The 25,840-nt window shown below is 38.4% G+C and overlaps 1 protein-coding gene across 5 annotated transcripts in view; it reads left to right on the top strand.

Moving 5' to 3' along the window:
* The window catches only part of LOC124787781, a 340,611-nt gene that overhangs the window by 89,066 nt on the left and 225,705 nt on the right, over positions 1-25,840 (top strand). For all 5 annotated transcript variants that reach the window (XR_007016010.1, XM_047254678.1, XM_047254679.1 and 2 more), the window contains 2 exons: positions 2,053-2,159; positions 6,178-6,276. Coding sequence is in view for 4 of the 5 variants with exons in the window: in XM_047254678.1 (XP_047110634.1) it covers positions 2,053-2,159; positions 6,178-6,276 (206 nt within the window). In the remaining variant the exon portion in view is untranslated. The remainder of the gene's footprint in view (positions 1-2,052; positions 2,160-6,177; positions 6,277-25,840) is intronic.

The raw sequence follows: 25,840 nt of genomic DNA, 5'->3' as shown, positions 1-25,840 counted from the left end.
TGGAGTAGGATTCTGATTTACTCTTCCCTTTCTGAAGTCACCCTGATATTCTGGGAATTGTTTAGACAAATGTTCCCTTATTTGTCTTCAAAGGTTTATTTACAGTTTTGTAATAGAATAGATGAAATTAACACTTCTCTGTAGTTATCAACACCTTATTTATTTACCTTTTTTTAAATGAAGGGTTTGGATTACAACTATTTGCCATTTTTCTGCATGTTTTTCAGTTTCCCAGATCTTTTCAGAGAACAAGCGTTAAAAAATTTGGAAAGGTCTTGTGGGATCAAACTGATGAGGTCATCAGTCCCTAAGCTTACACACTATGTAATCTAACTTAAATTAACTTACGCTAAGGATGACACACACACCCGTGCCCAAGGGAGGACTCAAGCCACCAATGGGGACAGCCGCTCGGACCATGACAAGACGCTTCAGACCGCGCGGCTACCCTGTGCATCTAAAAAGTGTTAAAATTTGATAATATTTGATTTTGATAGTTTCAGTGTTTCTGATTTTATTGAGTATTCAGAACATTCTTTGTTTTAATATGTTAAAGAATTTCTTGAATGTACTTCTGTTGATGCAGAATCTTGGACTTTTTTTGTGTTGTTGAAAATTCTAATTTAGGTATAACAACTGAACACTTCAAAAGTTAATCAATTAAATTTACTAAGATCACAGAAATGGCCTGAATTTATGCACAAAGTGGCATGGTCTCCTTTTCCCTACTTAAACGGTCCATGTTGCAATGAATTACATTTTGTTTTGTGCATCAATAATGAATTGAAATGCTGTTGGTGTCATGACATTCTGGGTGATGAGGTCAAAATACAGTTTAGTTTTTCTCTGATTGTGACTTCAAAAGAAGTGTGTTATTCTGTTCCTCAAATGCACTAAGTTGCTGTATGTGGCAACTTTTGAGTGATACATAACAAATGTGTTGGATAGAAACTAGACATCACTATCTGCTCAGAAGTACCTGAACACTTGAGCATCTGTGAGGCAGCCATTTTTGGACAATAACATTCTTGAAACTGGCCTTCCCAGAGTGCTAAAACGAACCCAGTGGAACACTTTTGGGGAGACTTTAAACATTGACTTTGCTCCAGACCCAGCACCCAACATCACTGCCTTCTCTGGTTTCTCGCTGGAGGAAGAATGGTCTGGCATTTCTTCACTGACATTCAGACACACCAATGAAAGTGCCCACAACAGATTTCAAGCTGTGATAAAGGCAAGGATACACCCGATAATAATGCCAACTAATAGGTTTTTGTATACTTTTGATCAGGTAGTGTATGATAAGTATGTCTTATATGGGTGAATTTCTGGGCACTTTTGTGAACTTCTGCTGGATTTACAAATAGAATGAGGAGGGATGGTTTTGTTGACTCTGGGAAAAATACTTGGGCAAACATGACACTGCATAACAGCACATCCCATGTTAATTGTTGTGGTGGACACCGATACAGAGAGTTACATTTCATTGCTGACACCAAAGTAATCTCTGGTCGTAGTGGGTACCATTAAATTTGTTATATGTTTGTTATCCTGTCACCTCTTTGACAGCCAATTGCTTTTGCGATGAAGATAATGATGATTATTGTCTAAAGCTCGGATGTTAATAGAGAATTACAGCGATAAGTGCACAGAGAACAGTTTGCACAAGAAACCTCTTGGCTATCATATATACTGTTTGGCACTTTTATAGGCCCCACATATGATTTGAAATCCTGCAAATATGTTTTTTGAACTAATAAAAGTGGAGTACCTTTTGACTGGTAAAATTACTATTCATTAATGCAAGATCACTGCTCTTGTGACATTTAACAAGCAGAAAATACAATTAAGTTTGTTTAGATAAAATACTGCTGCTAAACTAGATCAGTGATTTGCAAAATAGGAGAAATGTTAAAAATAACTTTCATGTAATGGTACATTAAATGTTGGTTTTGTAATGGATATCCAGAGAAGTGTCTATACACAATTAGTTTTGTAATTGTTACAATAAGTATGCAATCATTTTATTGTTTATATTCTTTATCTTTATAGGAGTGGTATGGTTCAGACTGAACCCATAATAAAACGAATGGATTCCCATACTGTGGCCAGTCGAAATTATTTATGCAAACTGAAAAATTTCAGTGATGAAGACTGTGGTATGTCCTGCCATTTTTTTTATTACACTCTTTAGGAAAAATTATTTTCTAAATACTTGATACAATTTGAATCTGTTTGAATTGTTCTAAAGGACACATTTTCTACTATTTAGAATGTGAATGGCTCATAAATGCAGATGATACAATATAATCTTAATCTCTTATATATAAAAGACAACATCCTGTCTGACTGACTCATCATTGCCCAACCCAAACCGCTAAGGACAGAAATCTGAAGTTTGGAAAAAGAGTGGATCTTATACTGCAGGCATTGTTTAAGAAGGGATTTTTCGAAATTCCAGCTCTAAAGGGGTGAAGTAGGTGCTGGAGAGTTTTCTTTTTAAAATGTCACTATAGGGCAGTTTTGAAGCTAGGCCTACAAAAATTGGTATTTGGTGACACGGTCAGAAATAAAGAAATGTGTCTCAGCATGTTTGGAAGTTTAACCCTATGGGGGTGAAATAGTGGGTGAAAGCTTTTTTTGAAAGTGTGTCTTTATTAAAGAACTATTGAAGTGTTTTTAATGAACATTGGTATTTTGACTTCTCGAGTACAAATAAAAAAAAAATTGTTTCAGTGTTATTGGAAATTGAACCCCTAAGGGGTGAAATAGGGCATGAGATTTTTTATGAAAATATTTTATTATGAAAGAATTTTCAGTTGAATCTTTGAAAATTTAAATTTGGCTTCTCAGTTGGGGGAAAAAATGTGTTTCACTGTTTTTGGAAATTCAACCTCTATGAGATGAAACAGGGGATGAAAGTTTTTCTGGAAATATTTCACTGTGCAAACATTTTTTGAAGCTAAATCTATGAAAATTTGTATTTAGTTTCTCTGTTAGAAATAAAACATCTGCAAATCACTGTTTTTGAAAATTCAGCCCCTAAGGGGGTGAAATAGGGGGGGGGGGGGAGGAGTTTATGAAAATATTTCATTGCGAAAGCATTTTTAACGCTAACTCTTTGAAATTTCATGTTTGGTTTTTCGGTTGGAGATGAAAAATACATGTTTCACGTTTTTGGATATTCAGCCCATAAGGGGGTGAAATAAGGTCAGAGACTGATTCACTGATTTATCATCACCCAGCAAAACTGCTAAGGACAGAAACTTGAGTTTGGAGAGGGTGTGGGTCTTACACTGTAGGCATTGTTTAAGAAAGGATTGTCTGAAATTCCACTGCTAAGGGAGTGAAATTTGGGATGAAAGGCTTCTTGAAAGTATGTTGCTGTGAAGGGAATTTTGAAGCTAGAACAACGAAAACTGGTATTTGGTTTCTTTCAGAAAATAAAAATATGTGTTTCAGCATTTTTGGAAATTCAACAACTAGGGGGGATATAATAGCGGGTGAAAGTTTTTTTGAAAATAAAGAACTACTAAAGGATTTTTAAGACTTTATCTGTAACAATTGGTATTTGATATTTGACTTCTCAGCTAGTAATAATAATAATAATAATAATAATACTGGAGAACGATGAATACAAATTATACTGTAACAGAACCATTATAACAGATAAAACAACACCACATAACAAACCTGACATCATACTCACCAATAAAAAGAAGAAATTAACACAACTAATCGAAATATCCATGCCCAATACAACAAATATATAGAAGAAAACAGTAGAAAAAATTGAAAAATGCATCCAACTGGCTGAGGAAGTCAAGGTCATGTGGCATCAGGATAAAGTTGACATTATACCAATTATACTATAAACTACAGGAGTCATACCACACAATATCCACCAGTACATCAACGCAATACAGCTACATCCAAACGTATATATACAACTACAGAAATCTGTAATTATATCTAAAAACAAAGATGTTGTGACTTACCAAACGAAAGCGCTGGCAGGTCAATAGACACACAAACAAACACAAACATACACACAAAATTGAAGCTTTTGCAACCAACGGTTGCTTCGTCAGGAAAGAGGGAAGGAGAGAGAAAGACGAATCGCGCTCCCGGGATTGGAATGACTCCTTACCCTCTCCCTTAAAACCCACATCCTTTCGTCTTTCCCGCTCCTTCCCTCTTTCTTGACGAAGCAACCGTTGGTTGTGAAAGCTTGAATTTTGTGTGTATGTTTGTGTTTGTTTGTGTGTCTATCGGCCTGCCAGCGCTTTCGTTTGGTAAGTCACATCATCTTTGTTTTTAGATATATTTTTCCCACGTGGAATGTTTCCCTCTATTATATTCAAAATCTGTAATTATCGATACATGTTCAATTACCCGAAAGTTCCTAAATGCAATGTAACATATACCGTACAGTTAAAAGGAAGTCATGCTTGATCAAGGTCCGCGTCACTTTCCATTTTTAACCAGACATAATGTCTGAGAAAGGAAAGGAGATAATAATAATAATACATGTTTCAGTGTTTCTGGAAATTCAACTTCCAAGAGAGCACAATAGGAGATGAAAATTTTTAAGAAAATATTTCTATAATAGAGGGAAACATTCCACGTTTGAAAAATATATCTAAAAACAAAGATGCTGTAACTTACCAAACGAAAGTGTTGGTATGTTGATAGAGACAATAACAAACATAAACACACACACAAATTTCAAGCTTTCGCAACCCACGGTTGCTTCATCAGGAAAGACGGAAGGAGAGGGAAAGACGAAAGGATATGGGTTTTAAGGGAGAGGGTAAGGAGTCATTCCAATCCCGGGAGCTGAAAGACTTACCTTAGGGGGAAAAAGGGACAGGTATACACACACACACACACACACACACACACACACACACACACACACATATCCATCCACACATATACAGACACAAGGAGACATGGATGATATAATGAGTACAGTAGCACAAGTAATTTGTGAAGGAAAGATGAAAGTAATATGCATGTCTATTTGCAAATGTCAGATTTTGACGCAGGTATAATACCCAAAAAGCAAACTGGAAAATGCTCCAGAACATAATAGATAATATAGCACTGAAATAACAACAGCAACAAAGTTCTAAGACAGTCCATTCCAAGAGGCTGTAGGTGCAATTAGCTCAAGGGCTTATCACAAGAAATGGGACACAGGCCAACCCCTTCTTTGTGCCTGCAGCTAGTACTGGCCAACTGTTCATCAATTCAGTACTGACTTCCAAAATCACAAGTTGTATTAGAAAGGCAATGGAAGAGCTATACATGGGAAGAACAACTGAATCTTTAAGACATCTCAACTGCAACACAACATGCTCTACTGCCAGCCAAATAGCCAGGCTCTCCTGGCAAATAGCACACCCAGAATGATATCATCCAAACTATACTTCAAAATAAATAGGAACAAAGAAGATGAAGAAGAAATACTAATACTTGGGACTCCTCCAGTACAGAAGAGCCAAACAGAGCACTTACCAAGAGCAAAGTAAAGACTTAGATGATATTCTATTATAACAAATTAAATATTTTGGCACTAAAATGTAACAATTAGTGCTAGAAATCATTGTAATTTGCTTTACCTTCAGCCAACACCTTAACATCTGGAAGCAAACTGGGGTCATGGCTATCTTAAAACAAGGAAAGACAGTTAATGATTCTGGAAGCTCCCCCCCCCCCCCCCAACACCCCCCCCCCCCCCCTGTCACCCACCCCTCTCTGTAAAATCTATGAGAGAATTTTCCAGGCACAAAAGTACTATGTAACCCTTGAAATTGTGATGATATCCAACCAACCAACTGACATGAGTATTCCTGCCCTGATTGCCCGAAGCCTCAAGGACCTCATGTTAGCATCTGTTAATCAAACTGATGGTACCTACTTCTGAACTAAAGTAGTCTAACTGGTAATCTCTTTTTGTAATATTCTTACTTGCCTTTATTTCTGTTTGCTTTAAGCTTTCTGTGCAGAATAGTTGTATTCCAACTTCTACTGTTTTTAATTTGTAATAATCTGATAGTTTTGATTCCAATGAAAGGAATTGTCACAGTTTTTTCCATTAGTATATTAATCAGGTTTCTTTATACAAAAATATCTGAAAAACATTAATTGACATTTCTATTTTGACTTCAGTTTCAGGTTTACCACACTTCATTAAAAACAGATTTGCTTGTGGATTCCCTGAAGACTGGAAACTGTTAAGAAGACAATGGACCATGTTTTTAAAAGCAGGTATGTTAAGCCTCTTTGTGAAGCAACCACTAACTTGTACTTGAAAAAAAAACATGATCTGTTCTTGTACTTATTTGATGAAGAAAAGAGAGGTGCAAAGACAGATAACATGCACAGACTTATTATAGCAAAGAAACATGCTACTTATGTTTCTATCACATTTTATAAATACGATGTGTAATTAAAAGGCTTGGAGGGTGGAACGGGGGGTGGAGGGGGGGGGGGGTGGAGGAGAAGAGTTTATGGTTTTATCTTCATTTTTCTTAGAAAACTAGTTGTCTCTTGTAAATAATATAGTCAAACTGGAATTCTATGCTGCGTTAGTCTAGGTTTCTTTTTGTTTCTTCACTGTGATATATCATTTGTGTTAATGCCTAGAATTGTCATGGACGACTCTGAAAATGAAGGAAGATGGTGAAATCTGGTAATGGCACATTGCCTTTTCCTCTCAAATAGCAGTAAGGGGGCAGGTAGATGGGGGGATATCAACATAAACTATATCAAAGGACCTCACAATGTTAATTTATTAATTGTAAAATGTAAATCTGTTTAAACAGTTCATTTACAAATTAATAATTAATGAGGGACATCTCCAATCCAAAATCTTTCAAACCTCTCTGAAAGTTTTCTGTTGCACACTCAACTTCCTCAACATCCTAGTGCATCCCTGTACCACTTTCAATCCCAAACACATCCCTGTGGGAGGTGCAGGTGCAAGACATGCCCAGTCTACTCACCCAGCACTTCCTATTCCAGTCCTGTCACAGGCTTATTGTACCTATGACAACAGCCATGTCATATACTAACTCTGCTGCAAGTGTTGCAGAACTTTTAATTTTGGTGTAGTTGCCAACCAGCTGTCCATCAGGATGAATGGCATCCGCCAAACTGTGGCCAAGAGCAAAGTAGTGTACCCTGTGGTGCAACATGCAGCTGAATGTAACATGCTTGATTTTAATGGCTGCTTTGAAGAGCACAGATGGTAATATCCTGACAACACATTCTCTGCACCTGAAATTATCCTGACCTCACCCTATGGTAATGTACTGTTCCCACACCCTCCATCCAACAGTTTCCACCTCTATTCTGTCACCTCATCCCTATTCTTGTCTCCCAACCTCTTTGTTTGACACCCTCTGCCAACACACCCACCCATATTTCCCCTTCCCTGCTCCTCTTCTTTTTTGCTCCCTGTTTTCCCCCAACTCCCTGCCCCAAAGCCTCCCAAAGTGATGCCTGTTACCAGCCTAGTTCCCTGCATGGCCTGCCAGACAGGCTCACCTCTCCTCCTGTGCATACGCTGCTATCTCTTTCCCTTTCCTTCCCCCATCCAGACTGCTGCTTCTCTTCTACGTGACAGTTGCATTCTGGTCCAACATGGCAGTCAAGATGTGTGCATGAGGTGTGCTTGCTTGTGTGAAAAATGTGTGTGTGTTTCCTTTTCTGACGAAGACTGTGATCGAAAGCTAATGTGTAAATGTCATGTAGTTATGCCTGTTTGTAACTTAATGTGTCATCTTTACAGTAAATAGCAATCTGACTTTTCGTTATATTGTTGATATTCCAACCTGGAGTTTCGATTGTTTAAAATTAATGCATTAAATTTAACAGTGTACTTGCACTAAGCTTTCAGCCACACCCTTTGTCATTTTCTGAAGAAGACTGTGTCTGAAAGCTTATGTGTAAGTGTCTTTTAATTGAACCTGTCTGCAATGCAATGTTTCATCTTTACATTAAGTAGCAATCTATCTTTTCCTACATTGTTGATATTCTTACCTGGACTTTCTTTGTTTGATACATTAAATTTACTTATGATTATTTTAATTAATTAATATATTTAAAGAATAATTGCTTTAAATGATACGTTTCTGACAGTTTGTGATTTCAATTGTCCTTCAGTAGCAACATTATATTGTCGTCATAGCCCCACTTTATCCTTCCTGTTCGTTTCTCTTCAGTGGGCTCTGGCAGCTGTTTCAAATCCCGTATTGTTTGTCCTTACAATATCTGTTGCCCATCATTTTTGTAATGGTCTCTACAGTTATGAATGCTGTTTCATGTCATGTTTGCACTGATTTTCATAAAAAATTATTATTTTAATGGGAAATGGAAACCCAGCATGAATCTGCTACCAGTGAAGTTATTGGTCTAAACACAAAAGCTACAACATTTCATGACACTTTTTCAATTTATGAAGAAAACGGCTTGATCACCAACAATCTTACTGCTTATGTGGGTCCTGTAGCAATAGCTATGGATCAAGCAATTTCAGAACAGGTTACTGAAATTATGAATGATAATTTCATAGTAAATAATGAAGATACGACATTTTACACTGAACAGAACAAACTAGCTCTCTATGTAGAGGTAAATGGTCTCTCTCTCTCTCTCGGCTACGATTCCCACTGTTAAATTTTTTTCCCTCTCCTCGAATTGTTATGCCCATTGTTGTAATGTTCTCTTAATCAGTTGCTAATAACAGCCCACTGTACCCTGAAACCCTTCCTACATTTTGGAGCTGTTGAATGTCATTTTTAATAACAGGAACTTCCATTTTGGATGAGCATCAGCAGAATCAATGACTTTCTTCATGTCATCCAAGGACGTGAAAGCATGAGAGGAATATTCCTATGGAATGCTCAAAAATCTGTCTCACTGTACTCACAAATATTTAGTGTGTTTTACCAGAAAGGGGCATCCATGTGCTTCTGCTTACAAAATTTGAGCAAAATCAGTGAACCCTATCCCACACCCTCTTGTTTGCAAGATTGAATACAAGACATGAGGATTCCCTCTGGTGATCAGGAACTGTTCGCAGTCACTTCTCCTCACCTTGTATGCTAAATATTATTGCCGAAAAATTATTTCACAATCAAAATTCGTATGTTCACATATGGCACTCGTCCACTGCACTTTAGGTAAGTTAGCAGAGATACAGAACATGCCTTTTAAAAATGATCTGCATCAGAATTAACACAAGTATCTTTCCGAGGCCAATGATCATTTTTGGAATGCATTATTTTTATAGTCTCCACATTGCCGTAATAGTTCCACTTCATCTTCTCTTTGTTTTTCAAGTTGTCTGTTTTCCACTGAAATGTTCTCGTTGTCTGCAGGATTGTAGTGCCACATCCATTGAAGCATTGCAGACTTTTTTGTAACCAAAACAATACACACTAGATAGTAAAGAATCATTGTTAGTGTGTAGTGCAGGCAGACGTCAATAACTAAAGAAAAAACTTAATACAGTAAGTTTGAAAGTAGGCCTACAAAAGATCTAATAGAAAATGGCACAAGTTGACAATTGAGCCATAGAACAGCTTAGTTTTCCTATTCAGATCACTTCTTGACTACAACTAGATGGAGAGCTGAAGACATAAAAAGGAAGGAAATTAGTCTGGTCCCCATTTTGTTCCTAAATACATAAAAAATTCTGACATGTTTGAAATTGAAGTTTGCAATCAGTGTTTGTTACCTTTGTCCTACGGCAGTGAGACATGGCCATTTTTTTTTTAAAAAAAAAAAAAAAAAAAAAAAAACAAAAAAAAAAAAACACACACACACACACACATTCAAATGTCCTGGTTGTTCATCAAGCAATAAGGAGATGCATGTTGGGAATTACTAGAAGACAAGAGGAAACAAACCAATGGCTCAGGGAACAGTAGGATTAATTTTGTAATACTAACGAAAATGAAATTGAGGTGGACAGGACATGTAGCCACACAATTTGATTGTAAATGGACTAAGCAAGTTGCTTGCTGGACTCTGCTAGATTAAGAACAGAGATGCTGACCGTGTAGATGATGGTTAGGTAACATTAAAAGACTTACAACAACACCATGGAAATATATGGCTGAAGTGGTGGTGTTTAAGTCATAAATATCTTAGGATTTTTCTCCAAATTGGCAAATGGAATTTTATTTTTGAATTCATTTTCTCTCTTGACTTTTATGTGAGCTGTGTTCAACTTTTGTTGTCAACAAGGATTTAGTTTCATTTAAATCTAGTGATTTCATGACAATCAACCAAACATTAATAGTGAAACACATTGGGTTTGTGCCACCTCTCACTACTTTGTCACCTCTCAGCACAGTGCTTGCCACATAAATCACGAAAATGATTCTATAACACTCTCCAGTACTGGAAAACAGTGGAATAATGGAAGGAGTGCTGCTGTGCTAGGAATATGGACCTGTCCAGGACAGTGTAGCTGTGCATGTATATGTGTTGCTTTGGGTCGGATGAACATACTGTATTAGGCATTGCATTTGACTTGTGATGTAATGATGTTATGACGCACAATGTCATAAAGCATGAAAAGAGAGAGAACAGAACATTGAATATATTTATTTGGGAATTCATTCAGTTTTATTTTTTATAATTTAATGTAGTAATTATTATAAATTATTGAATTTTGTCCATTGATATGCCAGAGTGTCAGCCCCAGAATTATTTGTGATGACCACACAGATAATAATTCCATTGTGGCCATCCGCATTTCCTTTTACCTGCTTGCTGGAATTGGTTTTATTATTTGTGTTTTAGATGCAAAAGAAACAACTGATCAGTTTGCCACATAAATCTTTAATATTCCATGTGATGCAAATGTGTGGTATTGTTCACATGAACAAATGCTTGTTGAAAGAAAATAAATATTTAATGTCCTCAACTTACTACTTAGTCAATCACACACACACACACACACACACACACACACACACACACACACACACACACACACACCATTTGTTTTAATGATTATTGCATTATCCCTTCAAACATTTATGAAATCATTCTTCTTTTTTTTCTCCCTAACAAACATTATAATGTCCAGTAAATGATAACACCTGAATCATATTCCACATAGGACCTGGAGATGATAGTGCTGGCCAGGGGTGACTAGGAAAAATCTGCTGCAAGATACAACATATTTTAGTTAACCTTGAGCTGCAACTTTGAAGTGCTGTGATGCTCCTAGATTCACCCTCTTCAGGTGTGTGGTCTACCGGTGATGCCGATGGAAGTTGGAGGGTCGCATGGGCAGGATGGACATTTTATGTCCTTGTCTCATGTTGCTGACACTGTTTACCTCACTCAGCGGTGCGTGGCTAAGTTAGCATTATGCAACCCTGAGTGAGCAGTATCAGTGATGCGTAAACCACTGAATTCTCATAGGCAGCCACTGTTACTGGGTTAGAAACTCACACTGGTGTGTAAGGATAGCTGCAGTACCTCTGTAGCTGCGAATCACTGCCCTCCAAGACAGAAGTTCTGCGTTGGAGCCTGGTGGTGGCTCATCTTTTGTGTTGTTGCAAGTGTGCAGGTGGAGACATAAAACTCTGAGCTGGTCTGGTGGAGGTGGCTGCCCAGATTGGTGTCGGTTGCTGGCTGGCCCATAATATGATGGAGAATTGCATGGAGCTAATGTCATGGAGGGTACTGCCTGACTGTGCATAATTATGTTAGAAACAGAGGGTATTTATAGCGATGAATAGCACACTTATTGTGCTGTTGGCCTGTTACCAGGCACATACAGATCAACATCTCAGAGCCTCAATGCTGTGGAAATACTCCGCAAGCTGGTTAATAGTTGCACGGCCTTTCACCACAATTGTGCTGGTCGGCCCGGTCACCTTGCAGTGTACAAACTGGCTAGCTTGTGAAATTACGTGTCACCACCTGTGTGCTTGCATGCTTGCCTCACATACGGCTGCAGTGGAGCTGCTTTTAATTCAGTAACACCCAAAATTTACTGAAGGCATTACAGTATTATTGTGTCATGTACTGATACTTATAATTATACATAATGTAAATTGACAGATAAAAAATCTTTTCACTGAGTGGCAGCAGGAGAACATACATAAAAAAGGTATTACATAGACAAGCTTTTGGAGCCAATGGCTCATCCTGGAAGAGGGGTGAAGGAAAAGGACTAGTGAGATTTAGGAAAAGGGGTAGAGATCAGAAAAGTCAGCCAGAACCCTGGGTCAGAGGAGACTTACTGGCCAGGATGAGAAGGAAAAACTACATTCTATTTTTAAAAATTGATTATTTTCATTGTGATAATTTTACATAGTATTTTGTTGTATGTATGAGTCTTTGCTTGTCAGTGTTTCAATAATTGATTCAGTCTCTTCTGTTCGTTTCTTTGTGTGTTGTCGCTGCATGTGATGCAGCTGCCTTGGAAAACAGTATTCCAAAAGTTGTTAGTAAAAGCTTGGTTTTACTTGCAAATTAATGAAAAATAGTGGCTATGAAATATTTTTTAGTGCATAAATTTTCATTTTCCGTGTAGTAATATCTTGAATGCCCTATTTATGCCGTAATAGTTATTTCTTGACATATGTTAAAGTGATAATTTTATTCAGTGAGTTTGCTGTTCTCTCATGTGATGCATGGTTTTTGCATGTTTGATAGCATTAGTCAACATTTCACAGTATTTTCTGCACTGAAATTGCTGAATGAGGAGGTTCAAATCACTGTCCAGCCATCCAGATTTTGCTATTTTGTGTTTTCTGTAGATTGGCTGATTTTCCCCCAATCAACTTTGTCCTGTATCTCTAATACCCTCATTAATTGAACATTAAACAGTTGTTTGATTGAGTGAAATCCTGCATCTTTCCCTTGACTGTCCTTTGTATAAAACTGTGTTACAACTCACATTTCCTTCCACATTATATACTGATTATATTTACCAAACATGTTGTCTGTTAATACTATAATTTTGCTTACAAATATTTTAAAGACTATGAATAGTGGTAGGGGCAGCTACAGGAAAATGAATCTTTCTAGAAAAGCTTTGCACATTCCAGTCATATGACTTGAGTTATAGACTACTCGGCAAGTGTTCTTTTAAGATTGTTAACAGGTGTCCAGATTGCAATTTGACCTGTATCTCTAGATATTTTGTTTGTCACCTAAGGATGTGGCTTTACTTTGACTCTTCATTGTGTTAGTATTTTTGCATATTAGTATGACAAACCATTTCTCATTTTTCTCACAGTGTGTCCATCAGCTATCAAAACAATCTTTGAAGATGTTTTCTTTTGATAGCACTACCATTTATATGGTGAAAAGTACTCTTTTTGAATCAGATTGAAAGATTGGTACAATCAAAGCATGGCTAAAAGTGTTGTCTTATTCATTGTCTCTTCAGAGTCCATTACTCAGCTGTCCAAAGAACAGTTATGAGAAAGGATGGTGATTCTTTCAATTCTTCTTCCTTAATGCTTCAGGGTGATCATGGGACAGGTATACAAAATTGTGGAATATATTGCTGATCGTGTATAGAATTATGGGACACCAGTTAAATGCTTCCATGTTACAACCCATAAGCAGAGACCAGACAAAGATTAATGAAAGTCTGTTTGGAGCACAACACCATGTGTGGGTGCAGTATGTATAGTGGGAAAAGCAGAAAAAAATTATTAGAGCCTCTAAATTTTGGTGTTCCAAGGGAGTTTCTTGAAAATCACGAGACTGATTGAATAAGGAACAAAGTCAGGCAATGAGTGAGCAAGAAATATGACTAGTAAAGAACTTTATAACTAGCAAAGAGAAACTGGTTGTGTACATGTTACTACATGCCTTGTTTATGAAACTTCTTGTTGAAGGGATTGTGTTAATAAAGAGTTGTAGGATGGAAGATTAAGGTGAAATGAAACAGAAAAATAACCAAAATACACTAGGTGACAAAAGACTTGGGAGATCTTCTAATATTGTGTCAGACCTCCTTTTACCTGGTGTAATGCAGTAGCTCAATGTGGGTCCACAGCTCACGGTCTAATGGCTAGCGTTGGTGCCTCTGGATCAAGGGGTCCCCGGGTCCGATTCCTGGCTGGGTTGGGGATTTTCTCTGCCCGGGGACAGGGCGTTTGTGTTGTCCTGATCATTTCATTATATCATCATCATCATCCATGACAGTGGCTCGACTGGACTATGGAAAAAAATTGGACTGTTTAAAAATTGGGACTTTTTACGGGTGCTGATTTCTGTGCAGTTGAGCGCCGCACAAACCAATAATAATAATAATAATAATAAATAATAATAATAATACTAATAATACTAATAATAACAATAATCATCACTATAGCTCAATGTGGCATGGACTCAGTAAGTCATTGGAAGTCCCTTGCAGAAATATTGAAGCATGCTGCCGCTATTGCCATCCATAATCGCGAAAATTTTGCCAGTGCAGTGTTTTGTGTATGAACTGACCTCTTGATTATGTGTCATAAATGTTCAGTGGGATTCATTTTGGGTGATCTGTATGGCCAGATCATTTACTCCAATTGTACAGAATCTTCTTCAAGCCAATAACAAATTATTGTGGCCCGCTGATGTTGTGCATTGTTATCCATAAAAATTTCACTGTTGTTTGGGATCATGAAGTCCATTAATGGCTACAAATGTTCTCCAAGCAGCTGAACATAACCATTTCCAGCCAATGATTGATTCAGTTGGACCAGAGGACCCAGTCCATTCCATGTAAACACAGAACACACCATTACGGAGCCACCACCAGCTTGCACAGTGTCTTGTTGACAACTTGGGTCCATGCCTTCATGGGGTCTGCGCCACACTTGAACCCTACCATAAGTTCGTACCAACTGAAATTGGGCCTCGTCTGACTATGCCACGGTTTTCCAGTCGTCTTGGGTCCAACCAGTGTCTTCACAAGCCCAGGAGAGAAACTGTGAGTGATTTTGATTTTAGCAAAGGCACTCATGTTGGTCATCTGCTGCAAGAGCCCATAATGCCAAATTGTGGTACACCATCCTAACGCTTATGTTTATTGTACGTCCGACATTGATTTCTTCCGTTATTTCTTGCAATGTTGCTTGTCTGTTGGCACTGAGAACTCTGCGCAAACACTGCTGCCCTCAGTCGTTAAGTGAAGGCAGTTGGCCGGTGCATTGCCATTGGTGAGAGGTAATGCCTGAAATTTGGTATTCTCAGTACAGTCTTGACACTGTGGATCTCGGAATATTGAATTCTGTAATTATTTCCAAAACAGAGCATTCCATGTGCCTAGCTCCGCCACTCCACATTTAAAGTCTGTTAATTTATCTCTGATTCCATTGGACACCTTTTCACATAAGTCATCTGAGTTCAAGTGACAGCTTCGTCAACGCACTTCCCTTTTATACCTTTTGTATACAATACTACTGCCATCTGTATATATGCATATTGCTGTCCCATTACTTTTTTCACTTAAGTGTAAACGCCCCTTGCTTGAAAGTGCATACCCGTGAAATCAAAATCTGCTGCTTGGCAACACTCAATACTACGTTGTTTATAAAATGCTTGGATCATCCTTGACATGCAGCACTTTTGGTGGTTGAGAAGCTGCTGCTGAAGCCAGTACCACTCTTTGATAGGACCCTTACTGAGGTCAGTCAGTTTAATTTAAGGAAACCACAGAAAAGTTCAATGTTACTGGTATAAAGCATACCAGTCTGTTTACAGGTCATTAAAGGAAGCCTTTCTAACCAACCAAAGACCCTATGCCCTTGTCTGGTTTGTGTTTTGTTGATGATATCATTATGATCTGATCTGAATCCAGGCCAAGACACTATATCCCCTTTCTTCCACAGCATCCAAACTTTCTCTCCTCTTCTGTTCACGTGGTACTCTTTAACTCAGTATGCCACCTTACTGAACATCAACCTCTCCAATGGCTCCATGAAAACATCTGTCTATATCAAGACCAAACCATCAACAGTACTTTATTCCGTTAGCAGCAATCCCCTCCCATAGAAGAGGAGTTGGTATCATATCTGGAGTGACAGGCAGTCTGCCCCTACGGTATGCTGGCAGGGCCTTCACAATCACTCCATCGCAAACCTAGTCTACTAGTATATCTCCTGTGGCATATTCACATATGGTCCTAATCCTTGAACCACTCCTGTGAACCAGCTGCTGTGGAATGCTTCCATTGTTACTCTGGACCAAACAATTTAACTACATTTTTAGCTCGGTTTTTGCCTCTGTTTAATATTACCCTGACATGAGCAATTTTGTTCCTGCAATCTTTCCTAATCCTCCCAAAGCAGTATTTTGTCAACCAACCAACCTATAAAATAACCTGGTCTCTTCTTATGCCTCACTTACTCCCAGCTCCTTGTCACCTTTGTCTTATTCCTGCAGAAGTCCCAGATGCAAGACCCATCCTGTGCACCCATGCAGCTCATCCTATTGCAGCAGCATCACACTATTCTGTAAAATACTGCACCAGGCATAATGCATTGCCACTGTGTTTGCTGTTCTCGGGCAGGGATAGGTTGGTTGCTATTTGTAAGCAGCTGGAAATCACCTTGACTACTGTCAACTGATTAGAAGTTGCTGTGAATGCTTTTGTTGGGAAGCCTACCAAGAGTTGTGTACCAGAGATACCAAGTGTACCTCAAATGCTACCCTCTCCTGTGGATACTGTCTCTTGCAGAAAACAAAGAATCCATCATTACTGGTCCGCTTGACTGTGAGTGACTTGTCAGTGGTAGGTCTAGGTGTCTTGTACCGGGAAGGCAGAGTTCAGGGGAAACTCGGGATGTTACACCTACCCAGCTAACCAACAAGTTTGAGATGGTGTCTTCCACTGCACTGGAACTGAGCTAGTCAGACTTGCTTCACCTGTTGGAAACCTGCTTAGTCCTGTGTTAATGCGCTCCCAGAATCATAGGGACAGGAGTCTATTAATCGTTGGCAGTTCAGATGTACAGCAAATAGTGGTGCCCCTTAGGGAAATGACAGAAAAAGGATGGAAGGGATGGGAAGGAACACCAGGTGCATTCAGTGTGTGTGCCTGGAGGCTTCATTCAGCATATTGAAGAGGCTATTCCAGCAGCCATTGAGGGAACAGAGTGCAACTAACTACAGATTGTGGCTTATGTTGGAACAAACAGTGCCTGTCGTTTGGGCTCCAAGGTCATTTTTGGGTCATTTCAGCAAGTACCAGAGAGGATTTGAAAGTACCAGCCTTGCTCATGGAATTTAAACAAAGCTCACAATCTGCAACATTGTCCCAAGAACAGACTGTGGCCCCTGGTTCTGATACAAGTGGAGGACTTGAACAAGAGACTCTGAAGGTTCTGTGACAAGTTAGGCTGTGACTTCCTAGACTTCCACCATTAGGTTGAGAGTTGGAGGGTCCTCCGAAATCAGGGGCGGGCAGGAATCCTGCACGTGTGCGGTGCACTTGCACGCGTGCAGTTAACAGGTGTTCTGCGTGCACACAGGGGCAAGCTAGCCACCCGCTTCTCTCCCCTCCCCACCATACCGTCTCTCCACCCTTTCCTCTGTAATGCGGTTTGTTTCCTAGCTTGCTTTATTGAGTGAAGGAATAAGGTTAGTAGGAGTGCTTGAAAGAAATCATGGTTTGAAAGAGTGCCTTTTACCTACAATACGTTTTATTTAATTATCACAGGTGTAGTTTACAATACATTTAATGTCTGGAACAAAATTTCTACATACAGACAAACACAAACAGTTACATAAATTTTCATCACTGATGTTTGCTCTTAACCGAGACTTATTAATTTTCATAAGAGAAAAAAATCTCTCACAAACGTTATGTCGAGCCAAACACTGACATTATCGTCGCGGCTTCACGATGGAGACGAGGAAACTCTTGCTGTGTGAAGTCGTGATAAAAGTCTATTACACGTCTTGCCAAAAGGAACTTGTCTCTCAGATGAGAATTACACTGTAGATCTATTAATTCCATTTGCAAATTTGGATGAATGTCATCTACAGAAACACCAAATAGTCTCGAGAACCATTCAAATGCTTGGGATAAATATGATATATCCCCAAATCGCTTGAGAAATTCCTCTTTTATTGCACTAAGTACGGAAACATATTCTTTGCAATTCTGTTCTCGCACAGTAGACAGAGAAGGGAAATGAACTGTGCTCCCTGACGAGAACTGTCTTTCCTACAGCTCAAGCTTGCTAGTGAAAGCTTGCACCTTTTCAGCCATTTCACAAATTAGCTGATTTTCTCCTTGTAAACTTGTGTTCTATTCATTCATGTGTCCGGTAATGTCCACTAAAAATGCAAGGGCGGCAACCCACTCTGGATCTTCTAGCTTGGGGTCATACCTTCCTTTGTCCTTTAAAAACTAATTTATTGGTATTCTCAGCTCAAAAAATCTTTTGAGTGCATTACCGCGGCTAAGCCAGCGGACTTCACTGTGGTAAGGTATGTCACCGTACTCTTCCCCAATTTCAGCTAAGTATGTGTGAAACTGTCTATGTATAAGCCCGTGGCATCTCAAATAATTAATTGCCCGAATAACCACTTGCATAATGTCCCCCAGTTTTGCTGCTTTTGCACAGAGTACTTCTTGGGGCAAAATACAGTGGATGCTGTACAATGATTCTTCTGTATGCTGTATCTTTTTTCTTAGTAATCCAACAAATCCCATTTGTTCCCCTTTCATTGCAGGTGCTCTGTCTGTTGACACTGACACCAAACGTTCCCAGTTTAAGCCAGCTGAATCGACAGCTTCTTCAACGGCTTTTAGGATGTCCGCACCGGTGGTCGTGCTTTTTAAAGATATCATATCTAAAAAATCCTCTGTTATTTGCAGAGCAGTGTCCACACCTCAGACATAAATCACTAATTGCGCGGTGTCTGAAATATCTGTGGACTCATCAAGTGCGATGGAAAATGCAATAAACTCCTACCCTGCACTCTTTAATTGACGGTAAATGTCACCTGCCATGGCGCTTATACGACGACTTACAGTCCGCTGAGAAAGAGTGATAGCTCGAAACTGCTTTGCATTCAGTGGGCAAAGTAAATCAGCAGCATCATTGATGCACTCCTTTATAAACTCACCTTCAACAAATAGTTTTCAAGCTCTCGCTATATTAAGCGCAATCTTATAACTTGCACGTACCGTTGGGCTGTCATTGTTGTCGTCCTGAAAAATTGAAAACAATGCTCCATAAAATGTGAAATCAGTTAGATGAGAGACATGGCGAAAGAAAGTCTCAGATCTCTTGTGACAACAGATTCATCTAGTATCGTCAGATTGCTCTTCTTAAGTTCAGTCAATTTCCCCATCCGCTCAGAACCCGACAATAAATTGTACTCGTCCTTGTGAAATTTATTATAATGGCATTCAATACTAAACTTCCGCTGACCAGCGAGAATACTGCCACATATTTCGAATTTTCACATTTTTGTACAAAGAAAAATTGATTCTCCCATTCCTTTTTAAAAGATAGCAAATCTCCACTTCTCCGTTTCCTTGATTCACTCTGCATTTTCCGGTACTTCAAATACAACGTTCACTACGTAGTGGTAGCTTTGCATCAACATCCGCAGCTTACCCTGGTACTACACTGCCGCAACCTGCCGGCTGTTGCCACTGCCCCATTCGACGATTGCACGCGAGCAGCACACGTGCAGCGCTGTGCGCTCATGAGCCATGTGCAACGTTTGCCCGCCCCTGTCCTAAATGGATAAAGTGTGCACTACACATCAAAGGCAGCTACCCAGGTAGCTGACTGTGTGTGGAGTACACGTAAAGGTTTTTTAGATTAGGTGACTCTCCATCCAACCCAGATAGTGAGACTTGTAACTATCATTGTAAAGAGAAAAAGGGGGGGGGGGGGGGGGGGGAGAAACTACATGGCCACCCTGCAGGTTAGAGTATTAGCCCTTTATGGCTTGAATTTTTGTTCTTTGTCATTGACAACATTCAATTTTTTGTCATTATGGCAATTAATTAAGTAGAAAGGAAACCAGAGAAATATATTTTTTGTCTTTTATTTTATTTATTTTTCAAAAAGAGACTTACGGAGTCTCTTCAAGCTATAAAGACCCAATCTTCAACAAACATTACTTCATGAGAACTGTTTGCGACAAAAAAAGTTTCCTCTCTTGTTGACACAAAAAAACAGTACATTGGGATCACTTTAAATGACTTCTTGATTCTATGTTGGAAATAGCATAGTTTTCACATTTTCCATGATTAGCGAGAAAATCTGACCATGAGCTTCCAAGATGTTGAGTTCAAAATAAAATTTGAAAGTGAAAACCCTCCTTTCTTCTTTTATTCTAAAAATAGTTGGGAGAGATTTGTTGTTATCACTGCCACCCTCAGACTGAATGTCTTCAGCCTTTGAAGAATAAGTGGAAATAGTCTGTTGATGATGACATATGATGTGGTGTCATTTTGTGTTTGGCTGGTAAATTGGTGAGTTCAAATTATCCAAGAATGTGTTTTATTTCAGAATCACTACTTTCCTTAATTACTGTATCAATATCAGATTGGGAAAACTTTTAGAGTAACTCCATTATCACTTTATCTTCCAATTTTCTTGCCATTTGCTTTCATACAAAAATATGAAGCTATAGATCTGAAGTAAATTACAAGTACAGAATATTTTATATGAAAAAAAATTCTTCAATATTTTGTACCTGTACAAAGTTATAGCGTAAACAGACTTACCATGAAACTGGGGAAAAAATATGAAAACCAGATTATCACAGTTAACATTCAAAACTAAGCGCAGAATGACATCCATCCAACTACATGCAATCGAATAGCATAAGGACTACCAGTGCTGAGATTCAAGCCGGTCTAGAGCCACAGTAATACAACCGTAAAAGTTCTACGATATGTTAACGGTGTACCAAACTAAGAATAAATAGGGAGCAGCAGTCCTGTTTATGCTGTTAATAAAAGAGAATATTTTATGCTCTTCTTTTAAAATGGGACCTAGAAATCCTGTCAGACCACAAAGTGGTAAAATCCTAATGGTTAACTGTCAAAGCATTCACAACAAAATGCCAGAGTTTGAAATGGCCTAAAAACACTGAAGCTGGCATAACATTAGGCATAGAGAGCGGGTTAAAACCTAAAGTTGACTGTACTGAGCTCCTTAGGAATAATTTAAGTGTATACCAAAAGGATAGGGAAATGCGAAGTGAGGGTGGTGTACTTCTCACGGTAGACAAGAAACACAAATCCATTGAGGTAGATATTGTAGCTGTATTTGAGAGATTGTGTGGGCAAGACTCATCATCAACGGTGGGCATGAAATTATAATAGGGTTCTTCTATCGACCACCAGACTGACTTCCTGATGTAATGAAAACTTGAGAGAATATCTAAGTTCTCTTGTAAGTAAGTTTCATAACAACTTCCCTGAAAACTACCTAGAACAGGTGGTTCTGAATCACACTCATGATGGAAATGTATTGGATCTACAGCAACACACATCGAAACTGCTGTCAATGAGACCCTGAGATGCAGCAACCAAAGTTCAAAGGGCAGCTAAAACAAGTAGAAAGATTTATATGTTGAGTAAAATCAAACAATGGAAACTCCCAGTTGGAATATCAACAATATAGGAAAAGTAGATTGCTACTTATTGTAAAGGAGACACGTAAAATTGCAGACTGACACAATTAAAAGACACTTACACATAAGCTTTCAACTGCAGCAGCCTTTGCCAGAAAAAGAAAGAGAAACACACGCCATTCACTCTCACAAGCAAGTATACGTCATGCACACATGACCACCAACACTGGCATCTCGGACCAGAATTTGTTTGGTGTATCAGTGGAAATTTATGACTGGATTGAAGATTTCTTGGTAGGGAGGACACAGGATGTTCTCTTGTCTGGAGAGCCATTGACAAATGTAGAACTGAAGTAACTTCGGGTGTACCCCAGGGAAGTGTGTTGGATCCCTTATTGTTCATGTTATATACTTATGACCTTGCATACAATATTAATAGTAACCCCTGACTTTCTTCGATGTTACAGTTATCTACAATAAAGTACAGTTTGAAGGAAACTGCAAAAATATTCATTCTGACTATGATAAGATTCCAAAGTAGTGGCAGGTTTCTTCAAATGTTCAGAAATGTAAAATTGTGCACTTCACAAAATGGAAAAACATAGTATCCAATGAACATAGTATCAGTGAATCACAGTTGGAATAGGTAAACTCACACAAATACTTGAGTGTAACACTTGGTAGGGACATGAAAGGGGGAAATGACATAAGATCGGTCATAGATAAATCAGGTAGCAAACTTTGGTTTTTTGTAGAACAGTAGGGAAATGCAATTTTTCACTCATTACCGCTGATTCTGCTTAATGTCCTGCTGCAGCTGACAGCAATGATACCCCTTCAATTTACATATCTTTTAATTGTGCATGTTCCTTTACAAAAGCAAACACATTAGTATTGTCATAGTTACATCTTTATACCACTGAAGAGACGAGTGAAATAGATATTAGTTTCAGTGACATTGAGAAACAGCTGAAATCGTTAAATTGGACCAAAGCTCCAGCTTGATGGAGTACCTTTCAGATTCTGCCCAGTTTTCAGCTGAGTTAGCTCCTCTTTTAACCACAATCTGTAGTAGATTTATTTTTTAGGTACTGTTTGTACAATTTTAGGGAGCATATTAAACAGTTCGAGGCCTACATATTTATAACTATTATGTATCTTGGACAATCTAGAGTATGGCAGATCAATTGTGTGGTTTCGTCTTGTATTATGGGTGTGGACAGATGACCTAAGGGGATATTGAGCTATGTTTTCTTTTACGTGTAATAAGCAATAAGAGATGTACAAACAAGGAACTGTCATGATGTTAAGTTTTTTGAAATGTTCCCTGCATGTATCCCTAGGAGATAAACCCACTATACATTGAAGAGCTTTTTTTTGCCATCTGAAAATTGATACTGAATTGAGAGAATTTCCCCTGAGCAGAATACCATATGAAAGATGGGGGTGGCTATAAGCAAAATATGAATGCAGCAGTAAGTTTTGGCGGACATTATTCCTAAGCTTATAAAGTAGGAACATAGCATGTGCAAGTTTAGAACACACGTATGTGATATGTTTATCCCAGCTGAGTTTCTGGTCAATAATCATTCCTAACAGTTTAACAGACTTATTTTCTTTGTTTGATACCTTCAAATTAAAGAATATTTCCTCAGTTTTTGTTTCATTAATGTATAGGGAGTTTGCACTAAACCAATGAACCGATTTTTCAAATATTATATTATTTTTTTCTCGCACAGACTAAAGAGTCTGTCCTGAATTGATAAAAGTTGTATCGTCCGTATAGAGGACTGTTTTACAGGGTAAATACTGCGGCATATCATTAACATATACTACAGACAGGAAGGGCCCAAGTATGGAACCCTGTGGCACACCTCTTTTTATTGTTTGTGGGTTTGACAGCTGCCCATTTACACTAAAGTGCGCGTCATTTATGATGGCGGCCGAGCTTAGGTTCGTTCTGCGCATCTGATGTCACAAAACACAGTCAGCCAATGAACAGAGAACGACGTTACCAGAGCTCGACTGCAATACAGAGCATGGACGAGTATCTTCAGTTTTAAACGTTCAGTCATAAATAAAGTAACTGAACAAAAGCAATGTCTTGATAGCAGAATTTCTTTTATAGAAAGTTTGGAATAAGCATTCTTTATACCAGTTGCTTCATATTCTATTAATTAATTAAACCAAACAAGCAATAAGCCTCCTAATTCAGGCGATAGCAAGGAAAGGTGTTTCTATCATTCTCACTAACCACTTTTTCGCAATAAAGAACAGCGGTAATTGTTTATATCCTATTGTACTTCGACGAAACGTGAGTAATTCACAGTCATACCAACAGTGTTTGTCAGTATTTTGTGTCCTACTTTAAAGTCCTTCAGGAAGTTCATTAAATGACGAGCTGCATTAGCATAATGGTTAATGTATTTAGCTGCTATGCGAAAGGTCCCGAGTTCAAACCTTATTCGATGCTTAATATTTTCTTTATTTAAAAACAATATCGAAGTGTCTTACTTCATGAATTTTATTCGTTTGAATGTAATTTTTTGAAATTTCTAGTGGCAACTGAAATCAACCGTACGGAAAGTATACGCTATGGACTTTTACCTCTGCAAACTCTTCAAAATTTCGTGCAGTGGTTTACTACATTTAATGCTGGACAATAACTGCGTTGAACATCAAAACAAAATTAAGTCATTTATGGGGGGAAGGTACCAGTCAAGATGATGTGTAAAAATCAAATTTTTGGGCCAAATAGTTTTTGTGAAATCGAATGATAAGTGTGTCAAAGCAGTCAGAACACCATGTGTCTACACAGGTGAGCAGTGCAGTGATGACAAAATCACGCACAGTGCGGAATGCGGGGAGCATGTCTCTGTAGCAGTGAAAGGGTTAATGCGGCCGTGGTGGCTTTACTTCATAAACTGCGCGCTCCCCCCTAAACGTAAGTTTGCTTGCCGTGTGCAACTGGCAATGCAGCAATCTCCCGCGTCTGGGCGGGCATGCGCGAACCACCAAGATAAAAGAATTGAACTACAACAAATTGTACTCTGTTGCTTAAGTAGGATTCTCATAATTTCAGGGTGTCCTCTTCCATGCCGTAGTGTCTTAATTTCATGATCAAAGTACTGTGAGATACAGCGTCAAATGCTTTACTCAGGTCTAGGAGAGTAGCACAAGAGATTAATTTATTTTCAAAGCCATCATATATATCACTTAACAATATTTTCAACCACTTTAACTGTGGATAGTTTAGACCTGAATCCATACTGTGAGTTACTTAACAAGTTATTCCTCTCAAAATAGTGATTCATTTGTTGGTGAACACAGTCTTCGAATAGTTTAGATATTATTGGGATTAATGAGATGGGATGATAGTTACTTGGATTTGATTTATCTCCTTTCCTAAATATGAGAATAGTTACTGCTATTTTCAAACAGTCGGGGAAAATCCCTTGCTGTAATATGCGGCTAATGAGAGTGGTTAGAGGGGACAGAAGATCACTTGATATCTTCTTTATAACAAAGTTTGACAGACCATAGAAGTCCTCTGCCCTGGAACTACTTAGTTTGCTATTTGCTTTGCTAACATCATTTTCAGTTACTGTTGCCCAGCAGAACTTATGAACTACATTCGTATTTGAACCTAAAAGAGTTTTAGCATCAAGTATGGCGTTGGGGGCAGGCAAATCTTGTTGTAAACTGAAGTTAACAAAGTGTGAGTTTAAGATATCTGGGGCTATGGGTATAGCTAGTTGAGTTGTTGGTCTATTTATTTCACTTTTAATTACTTCCCAGGCAGCTTTACAGCTGTTTCTGGATTTAAGAATATAGTTATCATTCGCCCTACATTTTGCCAAGCTTATTTCAGATCTATAATTTTTACTTATTCTAATGTACATCTCTCTGTACTCGCTGCTGTTATGAGATCTGTCCTTAAACATAAGAAGCATAATCCTGATGCTGTTGAGGTATTGTGTAAACCAATTATTTAGTCTCTGTGGTTTATGAGCTTGGTTATTATTCTGTCTTTTTACTAATCTGGGACAACACTCATCAAATATTCTTGAAATTTCCTCTATACATAATTTGCTTGTGTTATTCACACACATATCTCTGTATAAGATGTCATTCCAGTTAACTGACCTTAATCTATTTCTAAACTCTCTTATGTTGCATTCATTCATAGGTCTAACAGTTTTGTGTTGTTCATCTGGAATGCTGACTGGAACTGTAATCCATA

Source organism: Schistocerca piceifrons, chromosome 3, assembly GCF_021461385.2.
Source record: "Schistocerca piceifrons isolate TAMUIC-IGC-003096 chromosome 3, iqSchPice1.1, whole genome shotgun sequence".
NCBI classification, from domain to species: Eukaryota; Metazoa; Arthropoda; class Insecta; order Orthoptera; family Acrididae; genus Schistocerca; species Schistocerca piceifrons.
The sequence above is the reverse complement of the archived record's forward strand: the minus strand, read 5'-3'. Positions and strand labels throughout refer to the sequence as shown.